At 48.2% G+C, this 26001-nt stretch overlaps 6 protein-coding genes across 6 annotated transcripts; 4 read left to right on the top strand and 2 right to left on the bottom strand.

Annotated features, from left to right (window-relative positions):
* The first annotated feature begins 39 nt into the window (after nt 1-39).
* On the top strand, nt 40-8276 carry E1B28_002685 (NRPS protein). The gene is made up of 15 exons (XM_043159621.1): nt 40-1097; nt 1151-1367; nt 1419-1544; nt 1600-1826; nt 1888-1940; nt 1996-3237; nt 3287-3920; nt 3968-4258; nt 4313-4942; nt 4996-5778; nt 5843-6094; nt 6147-7131; nt 7185-7903; nt 7960-8025; nt 8072-8276. Exons 1-15 carry the CDS (start codon nt 186-188, stop codon nt 8219-8221), a joined length of 7287 nt encoding a protein of 2428 aa, XP_043003224.1. The 5' UTR covers nt 40-185; the 3' UTR covers nt 8222-8276.
* On the bottom strand, nt 8203-10566 carry E1B28_002684 (uncharacterized protein). Its single transcript, XM_043159620.1, has 13 exons — nt 10348-10566; nt 10188-10292; nt 10004-10120; nt 9841-9940; nt 9662-9768; nt 9503-9602; nt 9366-9434; nt 9224-9307; nt 9019-9157; nt 8821-8951; nt 8712-8759; nt 8289-8635; nt 8203-8227 (listed from the first exon to the last, which is right to left on the bottom strand). Exons 1-12 carry the CDS (start codon nt 10494-10496, stop codon nt 8378-8380), a joined length of 1407 nt encoding a protein of 468 aa, XP_043003223.1. The 5' UTR covers nt 10497-10566; the 3' UTR covers nt 8203-8227; nt 8289-8377.
* Nucleotides 10567-10669: 103 nt separating this feature from the next.
* On the bottom strand, nt 10670-12534 carry E1B28_002683 (uncharacterized protein). The gene is made up of 8 exons (XM_043159619.1): nt 12461-12534; nt 12160-12404; nt 12015-12096; nt 11717-11941; nt 11510-11660; nt 11254-11448; nt 11022-11197; nt 10670-10959 (listed from the first exon to the last, which is right to left on the bottom strand). Exons 2-8 carry the CDS (start codon nt 12381-12383, stop codon nt 10867-10869), a joined length of 1146 nt encoding a protein of 381 aa, XP_043003222.1. The 5' UTR covers nt 12384-12404; nt 12461-12534; the 3' UTR covers nt 10670-10866.
* A 240-nt stretch (nt 12535-12774) lies between these two features.
* On the top strand, nt 12775-17879 carry E1B28_002682 (uncharacterized protein; the record flags this gene model as incomplete). Its single annotated transcript, XM_043159618.1, has 22 exons — nt 12775-13084; nt 13143-13286; nt 13337-13917; nt 13976-14089; nt 14145-14153; nt 14213-14283; nt 14351-14429; nt 15010-15124; nt 15194-15351; nt 15408-15481; nt 15535-15724; nt 15783-15809; nt 15869-15924; nt 15981-16056; nt 16112-16221; nt 16283-16342; nt 16408-16461; nt 16520-16780; nt 16832-16922; nt 16983-17365; nt 17433-17631; nt 17697-17879. The coding sequence occupies exons 3-22, from the start codon at nt 13738-13740 to the stop codon at nt 17877-17879; spliced, it is 2490 nt and encodes an 829-aa protein (XP_043003221.1). The 5' UTR covers nt 12775-13084; nt 13143-13286; nt 13337-13737.
* Nucleotides 17880-21427: 3548 nt separating this feature from the next.
* On the top strand, nt 21428-22050 carry E1B28_002681 (uncharacterized protein; the record flags this gene model as incomplete). Its single annotated transcript, XM_043159617.1, has 3 exons — nt 21428-21656; nt 21710-21954; nt 22006-22050. The coding sequence occupies 3 exons, from the start codon at nt 21428-21430 to the stop codon at nt 22048-22050; spliced, it is 519 nt and encodes a 172-aa protein (XP_043003220.1).
* Nucleotides 22051-22352: 302 nt separating this feature from the next.
* On the top strand, nt 22353-25859 carry E1B28_002680 (putative NRPS-like protein biosynthetic cluster; the record flags this gene model as incomplete). Its single annotated transcript, XM_043159616.1, has 7 exons — nt 22353-22670; nt 22721-22973; nt 23028-23155; nt 23210-23501; nt 23551-24833; nt 24898-25359; nt 25419-25859. The coding sequence occupies 7 exons, from the start codon at nt 22353-22355 to the stop codon at nt 25857-25859; spliced, it is 3177 nt and encodes a 1058-aa protein (XP_043003219.1).
* Between the last annotated feature and the right edge of the window lie 142 nt (nt 25860-26001).

Raw genomic sequence — 26001 nt, 5'->3', positions numbered from 1 at the left:
GAGAATTGGGACACGAGTATCAAATTTGGATAATCTAATTGCAATATCTGATCAGATAAGATTCATCGGTCCGGGTTGATTTGTGACCACATTGTCGCTCCTGCACTAGGAGTACGTTCTTCCGAGCAGTCGCATTTCTTCAGCATGATCTTTCCAAATACGTTTTGTTCTCCACCTCTACCACCATGTCCTCCCTTTTAGATGACTACTCTTTTCAACCATTACCGGACTTGGGAACTGGGTCAAGGCATCCTCCAGAGGGTCAGGAATGCGTGGAGTTGTCATTCGACACGAGGAATGTTACGGAACCCCTTCTAAGAGCTTCCTTCTCCAAGGTCATATTGCTGTACCTCGACTCTACAGACTTCGTGTTTGCCAATGGTGTGCGGCCACGAGTACCATTCCGCTCCAAGTTGCCAGGAGAGTTAGAACCTTCGGCATCCTTCGAAGCTTTCGCGAGAGACTTGGAAGACCAGGTCTGGTCTGGGAGCGGTGTTGATGAAGACGAACTTGCTTCGAAGTGGGGGTTGAAAGCGGGTCGAGACCCATTTCCAGTCGTATTTTATTGGGATCCTTCCTCACCAGAGGTATCGACCTCAACTCCGCTCTTTCTCCGCGCCAATCCGACTACCGGCAGGTTGTTTCTGTGGTACTCGACTACTATCCTATCGCAAGTCTCTGCTGATATACTCTTGCGACAAGTATATCAGACATGTATCTTCGTTTCCTCGGTCGAAGCCTCCTCTGTGGCCGTAACCGCTCCCTTGTCTCTCCCAAGAAGCCTTATGTCGGCTTATGAGCCACCCTACGACGACTCAAGGACCGTTCTTACCTTATCGTGGCTCTCGAAGAACGCTCGGGAACGTCCTGATGCGATAGCACACGAAGTTTACATAACACATGGATTGGACCATCCTCCCGACACTATCACATATAAAGAGTTGAATGAAAGGAGTAACAAGTTAGCCAGATGGCTAATTCGACACAAGAAACTTCATGTAGGGAGGGAAGACAGGATTGCTGTGTGTAGGAGTAGGGACGTCCATTTCTACGTTGCCCATGCGGGAATATGGAAAGCTGGTGGATGTTATGTTTCCGTGCGCTACTCTGTTCTTTTTTATATTGTTTTCGTTCTAAACTGCCACCAAAGATTGATCCGGATCTCCCTATCGAGCGCAAGAGATACATCGCAACCGACAGTAATGCTCTCCTGGTTATCACAACCCCTGAACAAGCTTCCATCTTCGGTGACCGTGCGGTGGTGCTTGATGATCCCGGAGTGCAGAGCATGATCGAAGAAGAAACTGACACGTCCGATATCTGTCATGCCGAGCTCGATAAGTTGGCGTATCTGTTGTATACATCTGGTAAGGCCTCGAGCCCTCAAACATCTTTTAGTACTCATATTAGCTCGTAAGGAACGACTGGAACACCAAAGGGATGTCTTCTCAATCATCGTGGGCTCTACTGGGCCATCGAAGCGATGTCTGTTTTCCCTGCAAAGGTGACGAACGCCGACACGGATAAGAGACTTGCTCTGGCTTGTATGTCTCTCTTAAACCCTTTCCTCTCATAGTTTATTTAGCATAACTTCATTAGCGATTGCGTTTGATGTTCACATATCCGAGATCACCCAGTCATGGCGTCTGGGCATTCGCCTTGTTAGTGGACAGCGATACGAATTATTAGCCGACTTGAAGGGCGTCATCAAGGGACTAGGAATAACGCACCTCGGAATGGTGCCGAGCATGATTGAGGCTACGTTAACTGGCGAGGAAGAGAAGCTGAAGTATTTGGTCAGTGGAGGCGAAAAAATGAGCGACTCGGTAATTCAATATCTTCGTCCACCACAATTCAACTAGCTAACTGTCCCTTTTTATTTTCCAGCTGCTAAAGAAATGGGCTAACCACCCGAGAGTAATATTAGCCAACTTCTACGGGTAAGCATTTGAACGGGATATAAACCTAGTTACTCAAAGTTCGTCCTCTTTGCAGACCCACAGAAGCCACCGTAGGCTGTACATCTCGACGGGTTTCTCCTAACGACCGGAAAGAAAATATCGGAAGGCCGTTTGAATCCTGCCATGCTTATGTCGTCGATCCCAAACATGATCTAAAGCTGGTTCCTCGAGGAACTCCTGGTGAGCTGCTCGTCTGTGGGCCCTTGATCGGAGTGGGATACATCGGGTTACCAGAAGTCACGAAGAAGGTGTTCATCGAATATGAGGGGAAACGGGGCTACAGGACCGGTGACCTTGTCAGAATGATGCCTGATGGTAGCTTGGAAATTATGGGTCGAATCGACACGCAAATCAAATTACGAGGAGTTCGTATTGAAGCGGAAGGCATCTCCAATGTCCTCCGTTCTGCTGTCGACGCCGAAGTGGATGCTGCGACAATGATAGCTACGCACCCGGAGATTTCGGCGGCGTCGAGTGAATTGTTAGTCTCGTTTGTGGCTATTCATGATTCATCGATCACCTTCCAGCGACGACGAACGGAGGTCCCACCCGTGATTTTGACGGATGAGATGAAGGTGAATGTGAAGAAGATGAGAGACAAATCGGAAAAAGAGTTAGCGGTGTATATGAGACCGAGTTACATCATTCCGTTGGGTTGGCTTCCGTTGAGCTTGAACGGAAAGGTTGAGAGCAAGGTGCTCAAGACTCTGTTTAGGGAGATGGGAATGAAGCAGTTGCTGGAAATTGAAGGGTCAGGAGGTGGTCTAGATAAGGGAGTTGAAGAGAGGGCTGCAACGGAAACGGAGCTTCGCATCATGGACATAATCCGAAGAGTTACCAGCGATGACAAAACCGGACTTCATCATCGAACAAATCTATTCGAGTGTGGCTTCGATTCGTTGAAATTCGCTGCTTTGGCGGGAGAGCTTAGGAAAGAGTTTGCGATTAGAGTGGATGCCGCTGGAGTGATGGAGAAGCCTGTTGTTCAGGACATTAGTCGACTTGTCCTGAACCTGGACCAAGCTCAAGAACGAAGCGGCAAGGACAGACGTCTCGTAGATGAAGAGATGGAGGTCACGGCGAAGTCTGTGTTTGCACCCAGCGATATCGAGGTCGTTTTGCCTTTGTTCCCAGTTCAAGGAGGCATACTATTTAGGACGATACAGGACCCGCAATCTTATGTTCAGCACTTCATGTATCGATGCATGGAAGGTGTGGATGCACAGCGAGTGAAGAAGAGCTGGCAAGCAGTTATGAGAAGACAACAAATCCTCAGGTGCCTATCTTTTTCCTGGGCATGGGCAATTCTGACTGGGCTCACGTAGAACGGTGTTTGTCTCAGACGATACTGGTGCTCTGATACAAGTTGTGCTGAGGGAAGGAGCAGTCGATATTCCCTGGCGTCTAATGCATGTCCAATTCGATGAAGATTTCGAGGAATGGTTTTCGAAGGAGGAAGCACTCAGTGTATCAACTCAAGTCAACGAGGACTTGACGACGCCGTTGTGGGCCATTAATATGTACGAGGTGGACTCAATAGGCGCTCAAAGCCTATATATGGTTTTCTCTATCAACCATGCCCTCTATGATGGAAATGCCATGCCGCTTCTTGCCAAAGAGTTTCGGGCCATGTATCTTTCGACATCTTTACCAGAACCCGTGCCATTATCAGCCGTGTTGTCGGTAATTCCTCCCCCGGACGATTCCCGTACGAAGCAATTCTTCCTCGATCACTTTGCGGCTTTGAAAGAGAGTAGGATCAGTAACTCCTCACGCGATGTTGTGGGAGAGGCGAAGGCAATATGGAGGACCTATCAGCTGGAAGGTGTCTCTTTGAGCGACGTGAAGGAAAAATGCAGCCGGCATTGGCATGTCACACTTCAGGCGTTCTGGACCGTGGGGTTTGCAGTCGCAGGAAGGGAGTTGTTTGGATGGAGTTCGAAGGAGGCTGTATTTGGTGTACGTTTCTTCTCAATTATTTGGTATCGAGCGTTGAACTTTCAAAGGTCGTAAGATCCGGTCGGTCCCTACCTTTGGAGAGCGTTGGAGATGCCATTTGTCCTCTTGTCACTGTTGTGCCCACTTGCCTGGCGTTTGACGATCCGAATAAGATGCTCAGAGAAGCGCAGACGTTTGTCAGAGAAAGCTCAAAATTCGAACACGCCTCTCTAGGACAGGTACAGATGTGGCTTGGTGTCAGAAATCTCGTAGAAGTTCTACTCTCGTGTCGGTTTGACGATGGCCCTAAAACGAAAGAGGTTGTTGAACACATCGCTTCAAGTCGGTCTGTCCCTGAGGTGACCGCCCCCCTACCTCTATTGTTATTATCTTTACTAAATTCATCTTCCAAGTTCTACTTCAATATCGAAATAGTGATGAACCCCTCAGCAGATTCGGTTGAAGCAAGACTGTCCTATATGCAACCCAAACTGTCCCAGGAGGCTGTTCATCTGTTTCTTCACAAGTTTGAAGAGTGTGTTGAAAGCTTGGTGTCGGAACATGGACATGGACTTCAGTTCAGCAGCGATGCGGCCACGGGCTCTGATGGGAAAAGTTCTGATGATGTTCCTCAGCGAGTCGTGAATCACAAGCTCGAAGCACTCTTAACCAGGGTCATCGCCGAGTTCCTTCAGGTGGATCAATCAACAGTCCATCCGACCACATCCTTGACCTCCTTGGGACTTAGTTCAATCAGAGCAGTATCATTGGCGCGAAGGCTTTCCGAAGAGGGGCTCAGAGTCTCCGCAGTAGATATCATCCAGGGTGATATTATTCGAGTCATTGCGCAACGTGCCGTCGACGTTTCTGTTACTGCTGTCGATCATGAGTCTGGTGATGATCATCGAAAGGCTGAAGAGTGGTTGGCTTCCCTCAAGGACCAATTAGCTACTGATTTGGACTTGTCCAGGGTGAAGCTCGCTGAGCATGATATCTTAACCATGTCAGGATGCACGGCCCTTCAAACCGGGATGCTTTCACAGGTTTGCTCCTTCGCTTTTTTGTCGGTTGATTCTTATTACTGTCTATATTACAGACTTTAAATTCTGGGGGTAAATTATATGTTCACGCCTTCACTTGCCGGTTACTACCTGGCTGTGACGTGGATCGCTTACGGGCAGCATGGGAACACGCCGTCCATGACCTCGACATTCTCCGCACTTCGTTCCACTTTGCACCCAATGTCGGGCTTTGGGCGCAAGTCGTACATTCCGTCAGCGATTTCAAGTGGGTATCTCGGTCACTCGATTCCAATTCCTCCATCTCCTCTACCACGAGCGACTTCATTTCATCTTTGTCTTTCAAAGATGAAGATGCATTAAGCCGTCCTCCTGTACACTTCCTTCATGTCTCGAAATATGTCGTCGTAGTGCTGCATCATGCCCTCTATGACGGGATAGCGATTCCGAAGCTGTTCCGTAGAGTCCGCCAGGCATACTACCACTACCGCGATAATAAACCTGTACCCAGGCCAGCTGTCCCGTTTCTGCCTACCGCAGATGCCATCTTACTTCAAGAAAAAAGAGGGACGAGATATTGGACGTCGAAACTAGATGGCGTTAAGGCCTGTGTTTTCCCGCGGGAAGTCGGTAGGACAAGATCATCAGAAGACGCGTGGAGGGCATCTATCGTTCTGAATCCGTCCGCAGATGACATTCGCCGCTTTGCTCGTCGGTACCATGTCCACCCTCAGTGCTTAGGGCAGCTTGCTTGGGCGAAGGTTTTGGCCAGGAAAGTAGGATCGCCCGATGTGGTATTCGGACAAGTCATTTCAGGAAGAACACTTCCTGATGCGGATAGTGTTATAGGTCCTGTCTTTGTAAGTTCATTGATCCTGGGACGTCCTTAAGATGTTCAAGCTTCCCTCCGTTTGTTTTTTCTAGAACACCATATCATGCAGGGTGACGTTTGTCGTTGGAGAGACTAACAGGCGGTTGATACGAATGATACACGAATGGAATACTTCAGGTGTCGCATGGCAGCATGCTTCACTTAGGTTGATCCAACGCCAGCTCGGAACGCCGAAACTGTTCGATACGCTGTTTTTATATCAACCGTACTCTGAACCTTCAGCTGATGATGATGAAATATGGGAGACTTTGGAACGAGGAGATATGCAGGAGGGTAAAACTCAGGTACTAAATTCTTTGGACGTATTATCTTCCCATAAAACTCATGCGTTAACAGTATGCTATAAATGTCGAGTTGCACGAAGGGGTAGACACTTTCAGCGTCTTTGCATCTTGTGCGTCCGACGTTGCCACCCATGAGGGGCTAATTGCGCTGCTGAACGAACTGAGCGACGAGTTCACACAACTCGTAAAGGCACCAAATGCCCCAATTGCCAACAACGACAACCTCGCCAACAATCAATCCGCACCCGATACACCGACGACAAAAGTTCAGGATATAGAGGACATGAGTTCGTGGACGGACAAGCAACGTCAGTTGCGGAAGATTCTTGTAGATTTCGTGGGGTTACCTCCAGAGGCAGTCTCACCAACGACCTCCCTTGTTTCTATCGGTATTGATTCTATTTGTGCTATTCAAGTCGCTTCGCTTGCTCGGCGTGCTGGACTCGTCATCTCTGCGACCCAAGTTGCCCAGAGCAACACGGTTCATGATCTCGTTTCGGTTCTTTCGATCCCTCCTCAAGGTGGACAGGATCCACGTGTCACTGTTACATTACCCGAAGCCATCGTTTCACGTGTGCGCAGTTCGTTACCTGAAGAACTTGGGGCTCGGATCGAGCAGATACTTCCTGCTAGCTCCGGAATGATCTACTACATGTCAACCGAGCAGGCCGCGGCGAACGCTTTCGTTTTCCGGACGGTGCGTAATCAAGAAGATCCGGGCATGGTTTCGCGACGTGTTCGTGACGCGTGGAGGGATGTAGTTCGTAAACACGGCATCTTGCGGTCGTTCATGCGGGAAACAGGCGAGTCAGAGTTTAGAATGGTGCTTTGTGTCTTGAAGGGAACGTCGTATGAATGTGAGTGGACGGAAATGAGGATTGATTTGACTTCCCAGGATGAAGTAGGGGCAGTGAGGGAGCAGGCGAGGGCATTGATGTCCATGTCTGGGTTTTCGATCGGGCCACCAACGCGACTGGCCTTACTTCATGGAGAGACCTCGAGCTATTTGATCTTGGGTTTGCATCATGCACAGTACGGTGAGTGATCCCATCTACCCTGGAATCGGTACTTGCTTAGCTTGTGGTCATAGATGCCTGGAGTCTCCCCCTTGTGATGAAAGACTTCGAGTCTTTCTATACCGGGAAACACGGTACAGCTGTCGTTGGCGATATCGAACCTTTCATGGAGGTGTTTCTTCGTGATTCGAAGATCCTGGATGAACAGAAAAGCTACTGGGAACGTGTGTTTCGTCCCGGATTTGAGGCTCGCCTTTTTCCAGAATTGAATATGAAGAGGAGAGATTTATCGATTTCGGGCTTTCTTGGCTGTTTGCGACAGCCACCACAGGAAATCCCGGCTTACACCTTCGTGAATAGAACCGGACTTGTACAGTCGCTCGATGCTGTCCAGTCGAAGGCAAAGTCACGAAATCTTTCCCTTCAGTCCATTTTATTAGCAAGTTGGAGCATCATTCAGGCCAGACGGACTTTATGTAAATCAGCGACTTTCCTTCTTTGTCAAGCTGGACGTTCAGGGGTTGTACCAGACGTGGATATTCTAGCGGCTCCAACAGTGAATTACATCCCAACACTCGTGGATACTAAGGATGGGAATATTGTGGAGATTGCGAAACAGATACAGGATGAGCTGGGGAGACGGTCTCCAGTCGTTGAGCAGAGCCGTGTGGCGGATATTGTGCGGTGGGTGGGGAAGGCGGGGAAGCCTCTTACGAATATATCTGTGAATGTTCTCAGACTGCCTGACCCGGCAGAGGGGAGGTCGTCGTCGAGAGTATTTCAGCCAGTCAAGGTGTGTTCTTTGCCGCTTGAGGTCTACAGGGCTAGGTCGTTGAGCTCCTACCGCAGATTCCCTATGCACCAAGAATCGACAGGTTCGGACGATTTGATAAACCTATTTTCCCCGAAATCAAGGTGAATAACCTCTCTATCTCTAGACTGAAGCTCATACTTTCTGCAGCACGACTGCCAAGTCGAAATGTATTTCCATCCGTCGACCAATTCGATTGGGATGTCCATCGAGTGCAGGGCTGAGCTCTTGAGTGAGAAACAAGCTAGCGGGATATGTAGGGATTGGTGTCGATTGGTAGATGAGTTTAGGAAATCGTGAATAAGTCTCCATGTATATAAGCAATGTCAATTTTTTTTTTGTTTCTGTAAACGACCAGATCACATACGACATAGATATTATCCTGATTCCAGAACATGATACAGAAACGAATCCAGTATCTGAACCCCCTTTTGTACATTGACCCACCCGTTCCCATCATCCACTACCACCCGCCGATCTCCGCTCGATAAAGCTCCGTATGTTCGCATGTCCTTCAATACTTCCAAAGAAACTTCTCTTCGCATTATTCTCCCAAAGCACCAATTCCATCTGTTTCGCATAATTCAAAACATACTCATAATCCGCCTGCGACGCAAATGAGGTGTATAGATAGCCCTCTTGCGACTTGAGTCTGTTCTTCTCCAGCTCCCAAAGACGGATTTGATCTTGGACTGTTACGGGTAAAAGTGGGTTCTACGAAAGAAAAAAAGGGGGGAGGGGATGGGTGAATAGGGATGAATGAACGACATGGGAAAGACCAATTGCTCACATTCTTCCGCATCTGAGGGTGAGCATGGGTAACCAAGTAGCTGATAATCTAAAGGACCGTTAAAAGCCCTGATGCTTATGACAAAGCGACCACCAAGAATGACCCATACCTGATCCGCCGAAATCCCATTATTCAACGCCCTCTTCACACTGTCACGGGTGATGGACCCGACGACAAGGTTAGGGAATCGATATTTGAGGGAAACGAATAAGTTTAGAATTGCGGTTTGCAGCGGGTTGTCTATACAAAAAAAAAATCGAGTTAGGATAGTCCAAGTAACGAACGCGTGTTTCGCAAGAACACGGACCAGTATACGCATACACCCGATAGTTCGTTTCCAACACAATGAAACCGGTTGAACTGGCACCAGTACTCGAGGGTAGGTCTGGAGAAGAAGATGTGAGCGTCGTGGCCAAACGAGTTGGACTGAACCGCCGGGAAGTGGGCTGGGAAAATTGGAATGCATAATTCAGGGAATTTCAGGTTGAAGAGAGGAAGGTGCCGTTACACACTCGTCGTTGCCATAGGAGCCCATAATCACGAAGATCCTCCAACATCGCCTTCTGAGTTTTACTCAGGTTTTCCGTAGAGTACTCCTAACGAATCAAGAAAATGTCACGTCGAGTTTCATCGCGAAGAACCCAAGACTCGTACGCGACCTAGCTCCATTGTAGAAAGCATGAACAAAAAGCTGAGGACTTCAACGAGGTCCATTTGCCGCTCCTACTTCACGAAACAGCACCAATGGGTGAGTGAGGGAGTGAGCAAGTGTGTATTTGAGAAACGCGTACCTCAGCCATGTGCAGGTATTGGAGTAGCAAATTCCATAGCTGAGCATGAGATTCGTGCAATAGAAACTGGAAACCAGCGGACGTGATTTGTAGAGAACCACTGCAAACCAAGGGTAAACGAGGCGAATAACACGAAGGTCAGAAAAACCCGTTTCATACTGTTGGTTTCCCATGAGTCCACTTCGCTGTAACAGGTAAAGAACACCTGGCGACGGCCGTTGTGGATTTTGACCTGTTCCAGATGACACCATGAAATGCAGGATCGTCTAACGAAAAAGAGAGGAACTTGGGTGAGTAAGATAGTCGAATCAAGCTGTAAGCTGGTTATGGATACGCACTTCCCAGCGTTCTAAAGCATAACTATCAAGTCCTTCAACATCCAACGGTAATCGTTTCTCATCTTTCTCAGCAGGAACACCAAAACTCCCTGTTGTGCCACTGTTCATGGTTAAGAAAAACGTTTGAGTATCAAAGCGTCGAGTTAACACAGCTAGAACTTGCCCTCCGGTAATTGCATGGCGGAGACTAGTCTTGAAGGTCGTATTCAAAGCAAGTTTCGTAGGGTAATTGTGTAGGATGTGCAGGTGGGAGAGGGTATCTAACGAGCTGTCGTACAGCCTGAGATTGATGTATTGCCCGTGAATGAGTAAAAGTAGGATAGAGATACGGGGTGACAACCACGTACTTTTGACCTTCAGTCGTTACCCAAGCAGCCAGTGTCGAAGGAGTCATTGCTGACTCCAACCAAAGCAAGTTCATGACGATTTGGCGTTCCACAGGAGCTAAGAGTCTGTAAAGGCAGAGATTCAGTGCAACGATCGGATGTTAAATTGAATATGAAAGACCTGAATATTGATAGACATGATGAAGGACTCTGATACAACCGGCTCAGAGCAGTCGCCGACTGGACTTGAAGGAATGGGAGTAACGCATGAGTTGATGAGTCCGGGTTTTTTTGACCAGGTTGTGGTCGTTGTCGTACAGTTGCAGGCATCGTGGCGTGAATTCTAGTGGGTCATTTCAGAGTGATGGAAGTTGAGAGAAAAGTAGCGTACACACACGCTCGCGGCCCGGCGGGAGCTCGTTTAATATAATGAGACTTGAATAAAACGCTTCCTTCCGCTTTTTTAAAATTTAATTACTTGCTGTCGCACTTCCAATGTCCATGGCCTTGTAAGTGGTAATGGAATTACTTTATTATATGTGTATCGATTCGCGATCTATTTTGAATTACAGCGGTTTCACGACTGAGTATCATTAACCAAGCTAGCAACCCTTCCAGTTCCCCTACAATACATTCTGCCAGTGTAGAAGGAGCGTCGTGTAGCATATACTAGACCACATAAAGTTTTGTGAGTCTAGTTCTACAAAGTAGGTGCAGGAAGTGGTTGCGCCTTTGGAATCTTCTGGTAATGGCAGGCTATATTCATCAAATACGAGGGCTCAGTTCCGTCTCCCTGTCAGAAAGGGTATTTTTGTGAATAACTGCAGGTTATTATGAGTAGTGCCTAGGACTTACAATCCTGGTGGTAGGGTACCCAATATCAAAGGGGACCTGACTCTCTAGGAATTTTATCTGTTCCGGAGATAGTGTAATGTCAAGTGCCTCGAGGTTTTGCTCCAATTGTTCAACTTTACGTCCACCGATAAGTGGGAAGACGTGCGTCGTCTTTTGCATCACATATGCGATTGCAACTATCAACCACCAAATTGAGCATACTATCAGCGGGCAAGTGAGAAGGGAGACGTACCTGATGTAATGTTCTTTGCACCAAGCTCCTGCGCGACTTTCTCCAATGCATGACTCATCGCCACTTCTTCGGGCGTCCTCTCCCAGCTACCATATCTCTTCCTACCCTCCTCACCACTCTCTTTCCTTCTTTGCTCTTCTGCGTCAGACCTGAGTTTTCCGCCAGCGAGAACACTCCACGGGGCTAGTGCCATACCTGCAAATACACCCAATTAGACGAGATTGGAAAGAAGAAAAAGAAGGTATAGAAAACTAACCGAAAGATCGAGCCATGGGGATAATGTCCCTTTCGAAAGCCCTCTGCATGATATTCCATTGTCCTTGATAGACGGTGAAAGGCGTTTTCCCGTTGTCTCGAGCGTATTGGTTAGCCTGTGCGACTACCCAAGCGGGCGTATCCGAGATGCCCTGAAACGCTCAGTCAGATTATTGTAGATGATACGCAAAAAAAACTGAGCCCTTACCAGGTAGAGTACTTTGCCCTGAGTGACTAGATTGTGCAGTCCATCCATGATCTCCTCGACCGAGGTATCGTAATCCCACCAATGCACGTAGAGGAGATCGATATAGTCGGTGCGGAGCTTCTTCAAGCTCGCATTGACACTGAGGTGCATGCTCTTTATGTTATTCCCGGCGTAGTGAACCTTTTGAGCGACCTTCGGATCTGCTTTCTTGAAAATAGTCGAATACTGCGGGGAAAGGTAGCATATAACACATGAAACTTCGACTTGAATGGCAGATGGCATACGAACTACCACGTACCTTGGTAGCGATGAAGAGCTGGTCTCGGATACCTCTTTTTTCTGCCCATTCGCCGATGAACTCTTCTGAGGTCTCGTCCTGACTGTATTATAACACAAGTCAGTAAAAAAAAAAAAGTCCAACAACAATCGAAGAACCAACTGACTAGTTGTTAGCCGTATCGATAAAGTTTCCTCCCATGTCGAAATACGCGTCCAACAGCTTGAAACTGGATTCTTTGTCCATCGATCCCATGAAATCCTGCCACTTGTCGCCGATGCTCATCGCACCGAGGCATAGTGGAGAGACGCGAACACCAGCTCGAGATGACAGAACACGATAGATACCGAGCTTCGTGGGTGGTTTTGGAGCGGGAATGAGGGCTGCCATTGTTCAAGAGAATTTAGAGGGCTGGTAAGTTGAGGAATTAGAAGAGACGATTGGAGCCTGAGATGGTCGATAGAGACGTTACTGAGAGTTTATATACTGGTCCGACTGAGAGCTGCTTAGTACTCGACTATTGGGTGTCGGAAGGGAGCCGTTGACGATTCATGATTATGTTTTTTACCGGTAATCGACCCGTAGCATTTCCTCGTTGATTACTTAGGGGTCAGATCATGCAAATCAAACTCGGCTACAAACAATGTTAAACAACGTCGGTCTGATCGGAGTCCTCGGACACCTGTAAGGCGCCCAGGAGGTGGAACCATCCGCGGTTTTAACCGGAAATCACTGCACATCGACACAGACGGTCAACAGCTATTATGTAATCTATTGGTCGGGGTGACAAGATTGTAGGTCCCCCGAATGTTGCCCTATAGGCTATGGATTTACGGACACGATCTTGGATTCTCGTCGCTGTCCAGTGTCCTCCAGTGGCTGTCGAAAGGGTTTGGCAACGGTCTATCACACGAGGCTAAATATCCGATTTCCGCCTCCGAAATAGGACTTTACCACTTTCACGACTCACGACTCATTTCAAATCTCAATTGCAGGAGGACAATTATTGCTCGAAGACCATCTCGTTCTTTTTTGAGACGAAAACCCCCCGTTTCTGGCTAATGACTCCCGGTTTCATCGATTCTTGTATGGTGCGCCTTAACCCCTTGCTCCAGTTGATTATACTCAATAATGCCATATGAGTCTCAGCACAGTTCTCAGCTATTTCGTGGGGTTTTCGTTCGGGGTAGTTTGAATGCCAATCTGTCGGGATCAAGTCAGATCTCGCGAGAAGACTTGCAGTACAAACACGAAATAGCTCTCACGCCGTTGCTCTCCAGATCCCATGATGTTGTAAGTTCACTTCCTTATCTTCCAAAGTACACGACAATCCATATATTCAGGCAGGGCGTGGCAGACCTCGATACGTTCAGGTTTGAGGTTCCGGGGCGTTAAAGCAAGCGTTATCAGCATAGGTTAAGCACGGTGAGACGATGTACCATACAGGGTTTCCCACCTGACTTCAGTTACTTTCATACCCACCAATTTATCAATATCAACTTTAGTTTTCAACTCCTGGAAGGATTGAATTACTCTTCATTCTGTTGTGCCTCCAACGCGAAATTCCTCGTCGATAACGCGCCATACCACGCGAAACCAATCATCTATTGCCTCCACAAACTTTTTGATTGATTGCTGGGCTTCGAACTCACAAGGTACCATATGCACGATTCTCAGATTTGCTTTTTTGGCGCGTATAAATAGGCCATACTCGCTGAGTCGACCCTTGTGCTCTTCCACCCCAATGGTCAGGTCTACGACCATGGGTCTTGTACACTTTTTTGTTGTCCTACTATTTCTTTCTGCCACTGGTGTTCAGGCTGTGGTTTCCATCAAAGATGCAAAAAAGAATGCGACTCTTCCTTTCGTCAAGAATCGATACATTGTTGAAGTAGATTCGATTTCTGGAAGTGGTTTTCAGCCGGTGCGTCGTTGCTTAGCCTATGAAAATCAAGGGTCAGTTCGAGCTTTTTCGACGACAGGAAACCGCACACAAACGATTTTACGAATCTCTCAAGTCGCGCGATGTAACGTTCGATGTCAATAAAGAATTCAATTCTCCTGGAATTTTCGTCGGTGTTTCGTTGACACTTAAGGTACATCTTAATCTATTATGACAACAGTTCTTGAAGAACTGATGTATTCTTCTAGAATTCTGATGTGAGACACGCACATTCTCGTGGCTTTCACATCCTAGTAAAACCTATCTCAATCACTAGGATGCTTCCAAATTAACTACGATTCCTGGCGTGAAAGCGATACGTCCACTACGCATGTTCTCCAGACCTCGGTGAGTATCTATCTACTCTCTTCAACGTTTGAGTCCACTCGAGTCTCATAGGTACCACTGAAAATAGCCCTATAGCTGGTCATGTCGTGTCAAGTCCAAAGGACTTCGCTTTTCCACCCGACTCCGAATCGACTCATGTCCTTACTGTAAGTTCAGTGTCTATAGAAGACTTTTTGGGGCTGACCGGATGTCATTTAGGGTGTAGACAAGCTTCACGCTCAAGGCATTTCCGGTCTTGGAATCAAAATCGGGATGTAAGTTCACCTCAGACATATGGGTTTAACGTTTAACTCTCACTCTCTATCGAATCTACAATAGCCTTGACACAGGTTTATCTTTCACGTCGTTCCCAACATGAAATCCAGCTTACCCCTGAGTTTTTCGTAGGTATTGATTACACTCACCCTGCCCTCGGAAGTGGCTTTGGACCTGGCCATAAAGTAATCGGAGGTTTTGATTTTGTCGGAGACGATTACAACGGTACCTTTCCTATGGTAAATCTGCAGCGATCAGGTTTCCTCAACCCTCCCCCCCCTCCCCGAAACATTTAGGTGAAAATACACCCGTTCCCGACTCAGATCCCTTGGATCAGTGTTTTGGTTAGTGCCGCTCTTTTTTTGTAAACCGCAAGTCGTGATTTCTCACATCGATGCAGGACATGGTACTCATGTGGCTGTACGGACTTTATTACTTTGCTAGTCGTCGATACGCTCATCTTCGTACTAGGGAATCATCGGTGCCGACCCGCTCAAGAATCCGTTCAATATTAGTGGGGTGGCCTACTCAGCTTCTCTCTCGGCTTATCGCATCTTTGGGTGTGAGGGTAGCACTACTGACGCGGGTGAGCCGCGTACCAAGGGACCCTGTGGCTTTTCATCAGAGCTAATATATAACGGTTTTTACTTTCCAGTGATTATCGACGCTCTACTACTAGGCGTGAAAGATGGACAAGACATCATGACATTGTCGCTTGGCGGACCTGACGGCTGGACCGAGTCAAGTTCTTCGGTTGTTGCAAGCAGGATCGCAGATTCTGGAAAGGTCATCACGATAGCAGCTGGAAATGACGTGCGCGTGTGATGTTTCTTGTTTGAATAGACCCACGTACTCACGGTCACTTCAAGGGAGACTCGGGATCTTGGTATTCCTCCGGTCCTGGAAATGGAATCGGTGTCATTTCCGTGGCCAGTTTGGATAAGTAAGAAGACTTTTCCTTAACCTTCAATCCTTGACTAAAACTTGTTAATTCAGCACGGTTATATCCATACAAACTGCAACAGTTCACGGCGCAACCCATGATCCGATACCATACTTCGAACTGTTCCCATTCCCAGTAACGAATCCGATCCCTATTTTCGCTACTTCGAATGACACCACTGCGGTTGACGATGCATGCGATCCACTTCCAGACTCCACTCCTGACCTCTCCTCGTTCCTGGTCGTCAGTATCTTTGTTACCTCAGCCACGGTTCAACGACTAATTGGTTTTGAATATATAGGTTGTGCGCAGAGGCACATGTTCCTTTGTAAAGGATTTCCGTCCCATTTGATATTCTCATTAATGGATCGCTGATCTGATCAATAGGTGCAGAAGTTGACGAATATTGCAGCCAAGGGGGGAAGATTAACATTCATCTACGAGTTGCGTGCTGTATTTGAACCTCCAGACCTACTCTGATATTTGAATTCTTCCAAAGCAACGGGAGCGGTTTTGCTTCAATTGACGTCGGGGACTTTAACGCCACATTAATTCAAGCTGCAGACGGAGAATTCGTGAGTACATCATCCAATCCCTCCGTTGAATGAGGACATTTATTTCAGTAACCAGCTTGTCGAGCAATTTGCTGCGGGCGTACCGATAACGATAACTTTCCCTCAAACTGGAGGATTGATACAGTTCCCGGATCCGGCAGGAGGACTTATTTCCTCATTCACGAGGTTCGTCGTCCATTCTTATATTCCAAACACATTGAATGCCAAAGTAATTTTACTTATCTAGTTATGGTCCCACAAACGACTTCTTCTTCAAGCCGGCAGTTGCTGCACCGGGGGGAAACATGTTCGTGATTTTTCTTCGGGAAATAAATGCGAATTTTAGCTCACCACGTATCCTTCTTCTTGTAGTCTTTCGACGCTACCCATACCGTTGGGGTCGTATGGTGTCGAATCAGGGACAAGGTGTGCCTTTACTACGAATTGCTGCTAGCCAAACTTATAGCATTGAACGTGGGCATAGTATGGCGACTCCCTTCGTTGCAGGAAGTGCCGCATTGTTGCTCCAAGTGAAAGGAAAATCAAACGACGTTGCCCGCAGTATACGAACTCTCCTGGAAACAACCGCTGCTGTCGTCCCTTCGAACCACACAGAGGACGCTTTACTGCAAACGGTCACTCAGCAAGGAGCAGGGCTCGTCAATGTGTTCAACGCAGCGCATACTACAACCCTCGTATCGCCCGGTGAACTCATTCTTAACGATACGGCACATTTCCGTGGAGTGTAAGTTCCGTGCTACTGGTCCGGTGGTCCTCAATGACCTCGAAATGTTAGGCAAACATTCACAGTCCGCAATACAGACTCTTCACAAAAGACGTTCAGGCTTACCCACATCCCAGCTGGGACAGCTGTCACCGTGACCCCAGTACGTGGTTTTCTGATTTCGCGAAGTTGTCGGTGGTTTTGACCCTCACATCACCTTTAGGGAACGATCTTCCCCGCTGATGGACCTGTTCCTCTATCGAACAACTTCGCCAAGGTCGCCCTGAGTGATACGACATTCATGTTGCGCCCGGGCCAAAGCAAGACTGTGACAGCTACGTTTACACCACCTCCAAACGTGGATTCCACCACTTTCCCTGTTTTCTCTGGGTACATTCAAATTTCGGTCAGAGGAGAACCTCCGCTCCATGTGTCATATATCGGGCTCGCGGCATCTTTGAAAGACAAACAAGTCGTCGATAACACTGACGTGTTCTTCGGAGTGAAACTGCCTGTCGTTCTCGATGCCAACGGTGATGTTCAGGAAGTACCGACGAATTATACGTTCGATGCAGCCTCTGGGGATTTTCCGTCAGTTTTCTTACGGTGCGGGTCTTCATAGTCGTTTCCCGCTGGGGGCCCTTTATACTGAATGACCGTACTGCACCTTCAGACTTACCTTTGGAACACCTGTTTTACGAACCGATTTAGTCGACTCCAATACCAATATTAACACAACCCTCAACAAGCGAGCTTCGTTGGGAGAACCTGCCTTTACGTTCCCTGGCAAACATTCTGGAGGAACTTCCTTCGATAAAGAGTCCAGTCTAGGCCCCTTGTTCGAATTTGACTTTATTGCTCGTAATAACGAGGTATGTCTTACCCCGATTTATTCAATCTTTGACTGTATTGAAAGATTTGGTGTTGTGATTTACAGAACCCCGATGACAATATTGCCTACCAATTTCCTATCAATACACCAACGTTCGCCAATGGGGCGACTATTCCTAATGGCAGCTATCGGTTACTTCTCCGAGCTTTAAGAGTCACTGGTGATCGCGAGAATGAGTCGGATTATGAGAGTTGGTTAAGTCCGATTGTGGGTGTATTTGTTCCTTGACGTGTTCTTTTTGGACCATAGGCTAGGGATTCAAATATCTGTTATCTATGTATTCAGTCACCAATGAGAGAAATGTAATCATCAACTCGGACAATCAGCGAGTTGGTCCCCGTCCATCTCAAACTCATTGTCCTCCAATAAAAATACGGTCCGTATCCTGGTGGGAGTTTGGTATCTGCGATAGCTGGAGAACTTGTAAGGTGTAACGGGTCTTCAGATTCGTGAGCGTGTTTTTCGCGCGATTGAGCGAAATGAATCTTTGCGGGGCGGTTTGAGATGTTCTCGATTAAACGGTGGTTTCCTATAGAGGTGTTCCGCTCAGAACCTAGCTCAAGAGGGGGGAAACGCATGTCCGAGGGTACCTCTTGGGAACCATGAATGATGCACCTCTGAAAAAACTCATTTTGGGACTTTCAGAGGGACATCCTTCTCACTCATCGCTTCCATCGAGCTGCCCTGAAGTCAGCTCAGGGCGCTGCAGCAGACCGTGTCTGTCTTGTCGGACAGTTGTCGTATACACACGACGGACCTATCCCCGAAGCTCTCAGCCTCAATCTCTATCCATCCGAGACGCATTATATCGATCGTTCCCTTGGTTTTACTGGGGTCTCCACGATTTTGATAACCCCTGGAACGGGTTTTTCCATGTATCGAAACATCTCCTTCGGCTGACGACAACACGACATTTGTACCATGGATTTATACTTCAAGTAATATCGTTGGCACAAGCTCCACCGCACCGAAATCCCCATTTCCAGCTTCGATAGCAATATCCCTGATGGCAAGATGAGGGAGAGATTGTTTTCCAAGTTTCGGATATAAATTAATGTTTGTTCAAAAAGCTATAGGAGATAGGAAATTTCAGATATCATAGGAACATATGATAAAATAGGCACTTACGACTGTCATCTCGAAAAGCGAGACGATGCAAAACTCGGCGCGTACAGGAGTGTCCGAAGACCCCGATCTGTTCAAATTGAAAAGCATTGCCGAACACGACTCGGGAGGCCGTCATTTGTATCATTCCCACCCGAACAAAGCTCTGCCATTCCATCATGTTCGCTGCTTTCTTCTAGTCGCTCTCGGTCTGTCAAATTCTCTCTCATGAGAGCCGGAAGCAACCTGATTGCTTGAATGGAGTGAAGGGATATGATGGAAGGTTCAACACAAATGACATGTCCCAAATGATTGTAGACATCGCGAAGTCTCCAAAAAAGGAGAATACAATGAGGAGGACAGGACAGTCCAGGGATCTTGTTTTTGCCTCAAGAACGCAGGTAGGCGCACGTTCTTGGGTAGAGCTGGACATACTTTCATCGTGGTGAAGTCGTTGGATGGGCGCAGAGGATTGCAAAAGCTTCTGAGGTTAAACAGTGGCGGGAGTAGTAATAGCCGAATCTCCTCGCTCCGCCAAGATGCCAAACACACTGGAGACGATGGGAATGGTTGTGAGAACCAAGTCTGATGGTCTCTACAGGTTTCATAGCGGGTGAATGATGGCCAAACGGAACATATAATATCGTATTCGTGCAAACGCATTTCTCTGCTTCTAGTTGGTCATTCGGGCCAACAACGACGCAATCCGACACACTCACACTATTAAAGCAGGCGATGCTCAACCCGTTGAAGTCCGCTGAAGTCCGTTGAGGTCCGTTGATGACGCAAGGACTTCAGCGATCTCGGGAGGATCAAGATGAACGGTTATCAATCCATGGCATGATTCTCACCCAAGATGCAACGAGATGCAACTATATGTATATGAATAGAGCGCTTCAGAGACTCAGAACACCAGTAATGATCAAAGCTGCGTGCTTACCTCTGTCCCATAAACGCTTTGGGTTTGACATGCCAGCGAATACTCCAAAGAAAACACCGCAGTTTAATGAACCTCAAATTCATCGGTACTTTCAATCCGAGGCGGTGAAATGATAGATGAAATATCGTCATACCCCATACGAAGAAGCCATCCCGGGGTACTGCCCTCCTTGTCCAGAAGAAACAAACGTCCACGTCAATCTGCTGATGAGCCGGAACCGCCTGTTCCAACTTATCCGTCAACTCGCGACGGGTGAACGCAGTGACTGCTAGCCAGCCAGCCGAGAAGAATAGATCTGGCGGGGGCGGTCATGGTTAGATACAAGATCCACATCCTCGTTTTCAGGAGATTTGCCTGAATGACACCAGGGCACGCGATTCCTTGACAGAGACAAAACGCAAGCGCAGTTGTGGGAGTAACGCTTTCCCGAGGAGGCGAAGAATATTCTTCTAGAGGGACAGGACCTAGCCGCACCAAACTTATTCAGCATTGAAAGCCACGCGACCTCTAGCTCCGAAGGTGCCCAGTGCCCACTGGAATAGACTAGACGAAGTCACCTGCATCTAGGGGGATTTGAGGTTCTTGAAAAAAATCAATGGGCGGGATGGACTTGTGCCGAAGCATGATCATGAGGGAGCTTAGCCATGCCAACGGCACCGGTGGCGGTCTCGAGAAGGCCGATAATGGCCTTTACGGAGGTGACATGGAAAGGGATTGATTTCGGGTGACCGATGCAAAATGTCTTGTGGGATCAATGACGTCGACGCGATGACTGTCAATGCCGACAGTTTTTCGAATAATCTGACTTGAGTAGGCGCGTGTGGATGCGTGATGGAGTGAGCATTGCCTGACTGGTACCCTTCGATACCACGTATGACACCAAGAATGTTGTCGTTTTCTCCGTTCGGCGACATCAGGATGTCGCTTACTCAGAGCGTGAGTATCCATCTGCTGATGTATCAGTCCGGTTGGGCTCAAAAAAAGTGCCCACGGTCTAGGCCGATCATCATCTATACAAAGAGAGTTGAGTGGGGTACTCTTGATTCTTGTTTTTGGCACTTACATCGGGACTGGTAATGACATTGACACCTCCAGCAATCGCTGCATTGCAATCACCATTCCACAGTGCTCGGCACGCCTGGTATAATGAAACCATAGATGAGGAACAAGCGGTGTCAATCACGACGGATGTGCCGTTTCCAACTATACGTCGTTCAGAAAAGCGCGAAGAGTGCCTATTGAGGGATCAATCACGCCAAAGCAGAGGGCTCGGGGGAACAACCATACCGGTGGCTGTAGTAGATGTCTATTTCATCCCGAATGTTCTGAATGTTAACTCCGATATGGCATCCGAAGGTAACTTTCTGGGAAGTGGGGGCGGTATCGGGGAAGTAACACACGTTCCCGAGAGCCTCGTAAGCGGTGTGCAACAATGTTGAGGATCTATGCTCTTTGCCTCACGAGGAGAAATTCGGAAGAACTGAACACCGAACAAGCTCGGATCGGCAATGAAATTTCCTGTGTGGGCCTTCGATGAGGTGGTAGTGAGAGGACAAGAGGAGACGGTCAAGACGCCCAGCGACGTTACCCTATTGGATTTCAAGTCCAGTAATTAAGGCAGTTCGTGAAATTTTGATGGGGAATTTCAGTAAATTCCGTACTCGAGTAGATACACGGTCGCGGGAAGAAAGCAAAGGAACTCAGACTATTACATAATGGATTCACAACCAGCATGTCCCACTCGCAACCAACACCGACGCCCTACGTCCAGCCCGGAGATGCCCTTAATGACTTTCTACGCTCGTTCTGGCAACGTTTAATTGATGAAGCAGAACAAGAAACACCCGACTATCGACATCCTGCGCTGCCATTGGCGAGGATAAAAAAGGTCATGAAGAGCGATCCAGATGTGAAGATGATTGCAGCGGACGCCCCAATCCTGTTTTGCAAAGCCTGTGAAAGTATGGTTCTTCCCCTTGAAGACTTTGCCCCTCTATTCATCCTTCAAGCTCAGTCTTCATATCAGAAATCACAGCACGTGCGTTCATCAACGCGGACTCTAACAAGAGACGAACACTTTCGCGGTCGGATATAACAAAGGCACTAGCTAAATGTGATCAGTTTGACTTTCTTATCGACATCGTTCCTCGGGATGAAGGTACGGGCGGGAGTGGCGGTGGAGGGAAGCGAAGGAAAGGGACAGCAGGCGGTGAACAGACCTCACTGGAGGCAGTTCAATCGACGGATGTGATTGAGCAGGTGTGTGTGTGTCCTAGTACTGTTGGTGTAACGTCACTCATGGTATGATAGCTGAGTTCACTATTGGGACCTCAGCAAGACGGTTCGGCTTCGTAGCATCAGCGTGTATTATTATTATCCATGGCTATCTGTCCGCTTGTGGGTACGTGAGAATGTCACGATCGTTCTACTGAAGACTGCTCCATCATTCTCTGAGACGAGGTATCCCGTTGACTGTTCGCTTGATGGGTCTGGATATTTTCTACCTTACCCGTGCGGCGAACTGACGAATCGCAGGCCTTCCCATCCATATTAATCGGCACTGCAGTCCAGAACCCGTCAATCGCTGCATCCACCAAGACCCGTTGTCGTTTCATTGAAAATGGGTGCAAAGACAAGAATACTCCTACAGTCCCCCCATGAATTTCATCCGTCCTCATCTCAATCTCGGTTACGAACCAGACCTCCCTCACGGCGTCAACGGTCTTCCGGAACTTATCGCCTTCAATGCGCAACATAATCAGCACCTCGTCTTTTGTCGGCAAATCCGTGCTGGAGAAGGCTATCACGAAATCACCTTTGCCCAGCTCCAGGCAGCCGTCGAGCGATGTTCTGCATGGCTGGTTGCCAGCGGTGTCACCGAGGGACCCGCAGCTCCTTCCCCAGTTGGTATCTTTCTTGGTAGCGACGTATCGATTTTCATATACATCGCTGCTCTCCTTCGCATTGGAACTCCTGTAAGCATCACTCCACTTGACTTCTTATCAAATACAGAGTGCATTTTCAGGTCCTACTTCTGTCTGCACGACTTAGTAGCCTAGCCGTCGCACACTTGTTAAGGTCCACCTCCACCTCCTCTCTTCTTTATAGCCCCCAAGTCTCTCGCACCGTCCAGTCCATCGAAGGTCTTGACACTTATTTCCGACTCGCTCCCGGATACGAGTCGTTCCTCAGTGATGACCTCACAACAATACCGATACCTCCTCCGTACCTTCATACAGTTCGCCACCAACTTGGCGCTGTCATCATGCACAGTTCCGGTGAGTCCCCCTCCCTATCTCAGCTTTCTCCTACTCTAACGCATCACCCAACAGGGACGACCGGCCTTCCGAAACCCATATATCATGCTCCAGCCTACCTCTTGGGCTACGCCGCTTGTCACAATCTTTCACAACCCTCCAGTCCTTTCGGATACAACGTCTCCACACTGCCTTTGTATCATGTCAGTAGCCCTCTATTGCTTTCTAGCAGTCCAATCAATGATTATTATTATTAGGGTTTTGGCCTTCTCGCACCATGTCTATCGTTGTCTATCGGTCTTCCCTTTGTCTTACCCCCGGCATCTATCATACCGACGGCTCTTACAACACTCGCTTCTCTCAGGCTTCACAATGCCTATTCCATGCTCTCAGTTCCCTCCGTCCTCGAGGACATCTTGACCAGTTCAGATCTTGACGCAATCACTACACTCAAATCCCTCAACTTCATTGCAATAGGTGGCGCCCCTATGAAAGAGTTTGTTGCCGAACAACTCGTGTCAAAAGGTGTCAAGTTGCTAAATCATTGGGGTAGGTCTCTTCGTGGAGTTCTAGGTCGAATCTAACGCTAGTCCCTTAGGTGCTACAGAGATCGGTGCCATCGCCCTCATTCAACATCCTCCACCCAACTACGACTGGCATTACCTCATCCCTCGAACCGATCTCAACCTCGAGATTGTTCCCATCGACCCGTCCTCTTGTCGCCTCATAGGTCATCCGCCAGGCTGGTCCCAACCCTTCCATGTTCAGGACCTCCTCATCCGTAACCCTTCAGCACATAACCAACTGCGAATTCTGGGCCGAGCAGACGACCTCATTGTTCTCTGTACTGGCGAAAAAGTTCGTCCGACCAGTTTAGAGCGTGCGGTTGCCGAACACCCGCAAGTCAAGGATGTGTTAGCGTTTGGTTCCGGGCGCCCAGGTCTCGGGTTACTCGTCGAATTACTTGATGGTACCACCAATCCGAATGATAACTCCTTCATGCAGAGTTTCATACCTTATCTTGAACGAGGTAATTCCCTTACAGACGGGCATGGGAAAGTCGCGTCGAAGATGGTCATCTTCACCACTGCAGCCCAAAAACCACTCATACGCACGGACAAAGGCAGCTTGGCCCGCAAGGAAAATTTTGTAGCGTTTCAAGAGGAGATTGAGGACTGTTACGAAGCAGCGGAACAGTTAGAGGTTGACCCCTTACCTACCGCTGCCGCTGTGGGTGACGGTGGAGGTGGTGACCTCCAAGATTCAATCCGGCAACTCGTGGTAAGAGTATGTGCTACGACTTCCGCGGTAGACTTTTCGGATCCTGTGAATGATTCACTCGACTTTTTCGAGATGGGAATGGATAGCTTGCAGGCTACGCGCCTCCGGAGAATGATTCAATCTGCTCTCCCCGGTACCTCCTCTGTGCTTCCGCCGGATTTCTGTTTTCGTCATTCGTCTGTTGCGAAACTCTGCAATGCGATAGTGAACATTGATAGTGTACAGGACTCGTCTGAAGAGGCGCGAGTGGAGGAGATGCATGCTATGGTTGATAAATGCATTCGGGAATTGAGGACCTTCGAGGCCCTTGCAACTGTGACACGAAACCAGTGTTGTGAAGGTCGAGGCAAGTTCGTTCTTCTTACCGGATCCACTGGGAGTTTGGGCTGTTTATTGTTGGAGAAGCTTTCTGCGGACCCCACCGTGCGCAAATTGTTCTGTTTGAACCGGCCGCGTCGGGGTGGGTCGAGGGCGCACCAGATCTATGCTCTCAAGAAACGGGGTGTGATTATACGTCCGGAACATTGGGAAAAGGTCATCTTTCTCCAAGGTCGAACTGGCGCGGATAAGTTTGGGCTGAGTGATACGAATTATTCGCAGGTGAGGACTTTTTTTTCTTTCTCCTTTCGACATTCAAAAACAAACGATTGACTACTCCTTTCAGCTGTTGGAAGTAACACACATCATACATAATGCCTGGCCTGTTGATTTCAACCGCACGCTCTCTTCCTTCGAACCACATATCAGAACGATATTGAACCTTGTCAAACTATGCCTCCAAAGCACTACCCTCGGGACCCTGAACCCCAAACGTATCCTCTTTGCCTCTTCCATCGCGGTCGTAGGGAACTATCCGCTTTTGGTAGAACCTGGAGCGGTAGATATACCCGAAACTGCGCTCGACGCACGAGCCACCGATGGGTTTGGCTACCCCGAGGCGAAGTGGGTGTGTGAGAAGGTGTTGGAGGGGGCGAATGAGATGTATGGATCGGTGGTTCGTACGTCGTCGGTGAGGATTGGACAAATGACGGGACCGGAGGGCTCGGGTGCGTGGAATGAGACGGAGCATTTCCCGATGATGTGTAGGAGTTCACAAGTAGTTGGGGCGTTACCTGTGATTGATGGGGTTAGTGTGTTTTGTGTTGATTTGATTTTGATTTGATGGCTTACCATACCCTCTAACAGTCCCTTTCGTGGATGCCAGTAAACCGTGCGGCAGTTGTCATTTGCGAGCTTTTGTTTTGTCAAAGGTTTCAGCCTTTTTATCATTTGGAGAATCCCTCCCGACAGTCATGGGAAGGAATTATCGAACATCTGTCTAAAGCACTTATTCCGTCGGATAATAACGGCGACCCGTCGACATCCACTGGTACTCTGCCGGTGATTCCGTTCCCGGAATGGGTCGAACGTGTACGTTCGTTCGGTGGCGATCCGACACAGAACGCTGCGTTGAAGATTATGGATTTCATTCAACGTGATTTTGTAAGGATGGCGGGGGGGAGTGTTATTCTGAATACGAACGGTGCGCGTAAGGATTCGCCAACTATGGTGAGGAGTACGGCAGTTGAGAGGAGACATGTGGAGGAGTATTGTGGATATTGGAGGTCTGTGGGGGTGTTGAAGTAGTGGCTTGAAGGTCTGTGTGCGTGATGGAACGTGCAATGAGCCATGAGAGTATTGTTCATTTTTTCACATCTAAACCTCAGTAATATTATCATTTAATTATTTCAAAGTGTAATTTAAGCCTAGTCGAGTGGAACAAAAACAA

Source organism: Marasmius oreades, chromosome 10 (assembly GCF_018924745.1).
Source record: "Marasmius oreades isolate 03SP1 chromosome 10, whole genome shotgun sequence".
Lineage (NCBI taxonomy): Eukaryota > Fungi > Basidiomycota > Agaricomycetes > Agaricales > Marasmiaceae > Marasmius > Marasmius oreades.
This window is presented reverse-complemented; position numbering and strand designations above follow the sequence as displayed.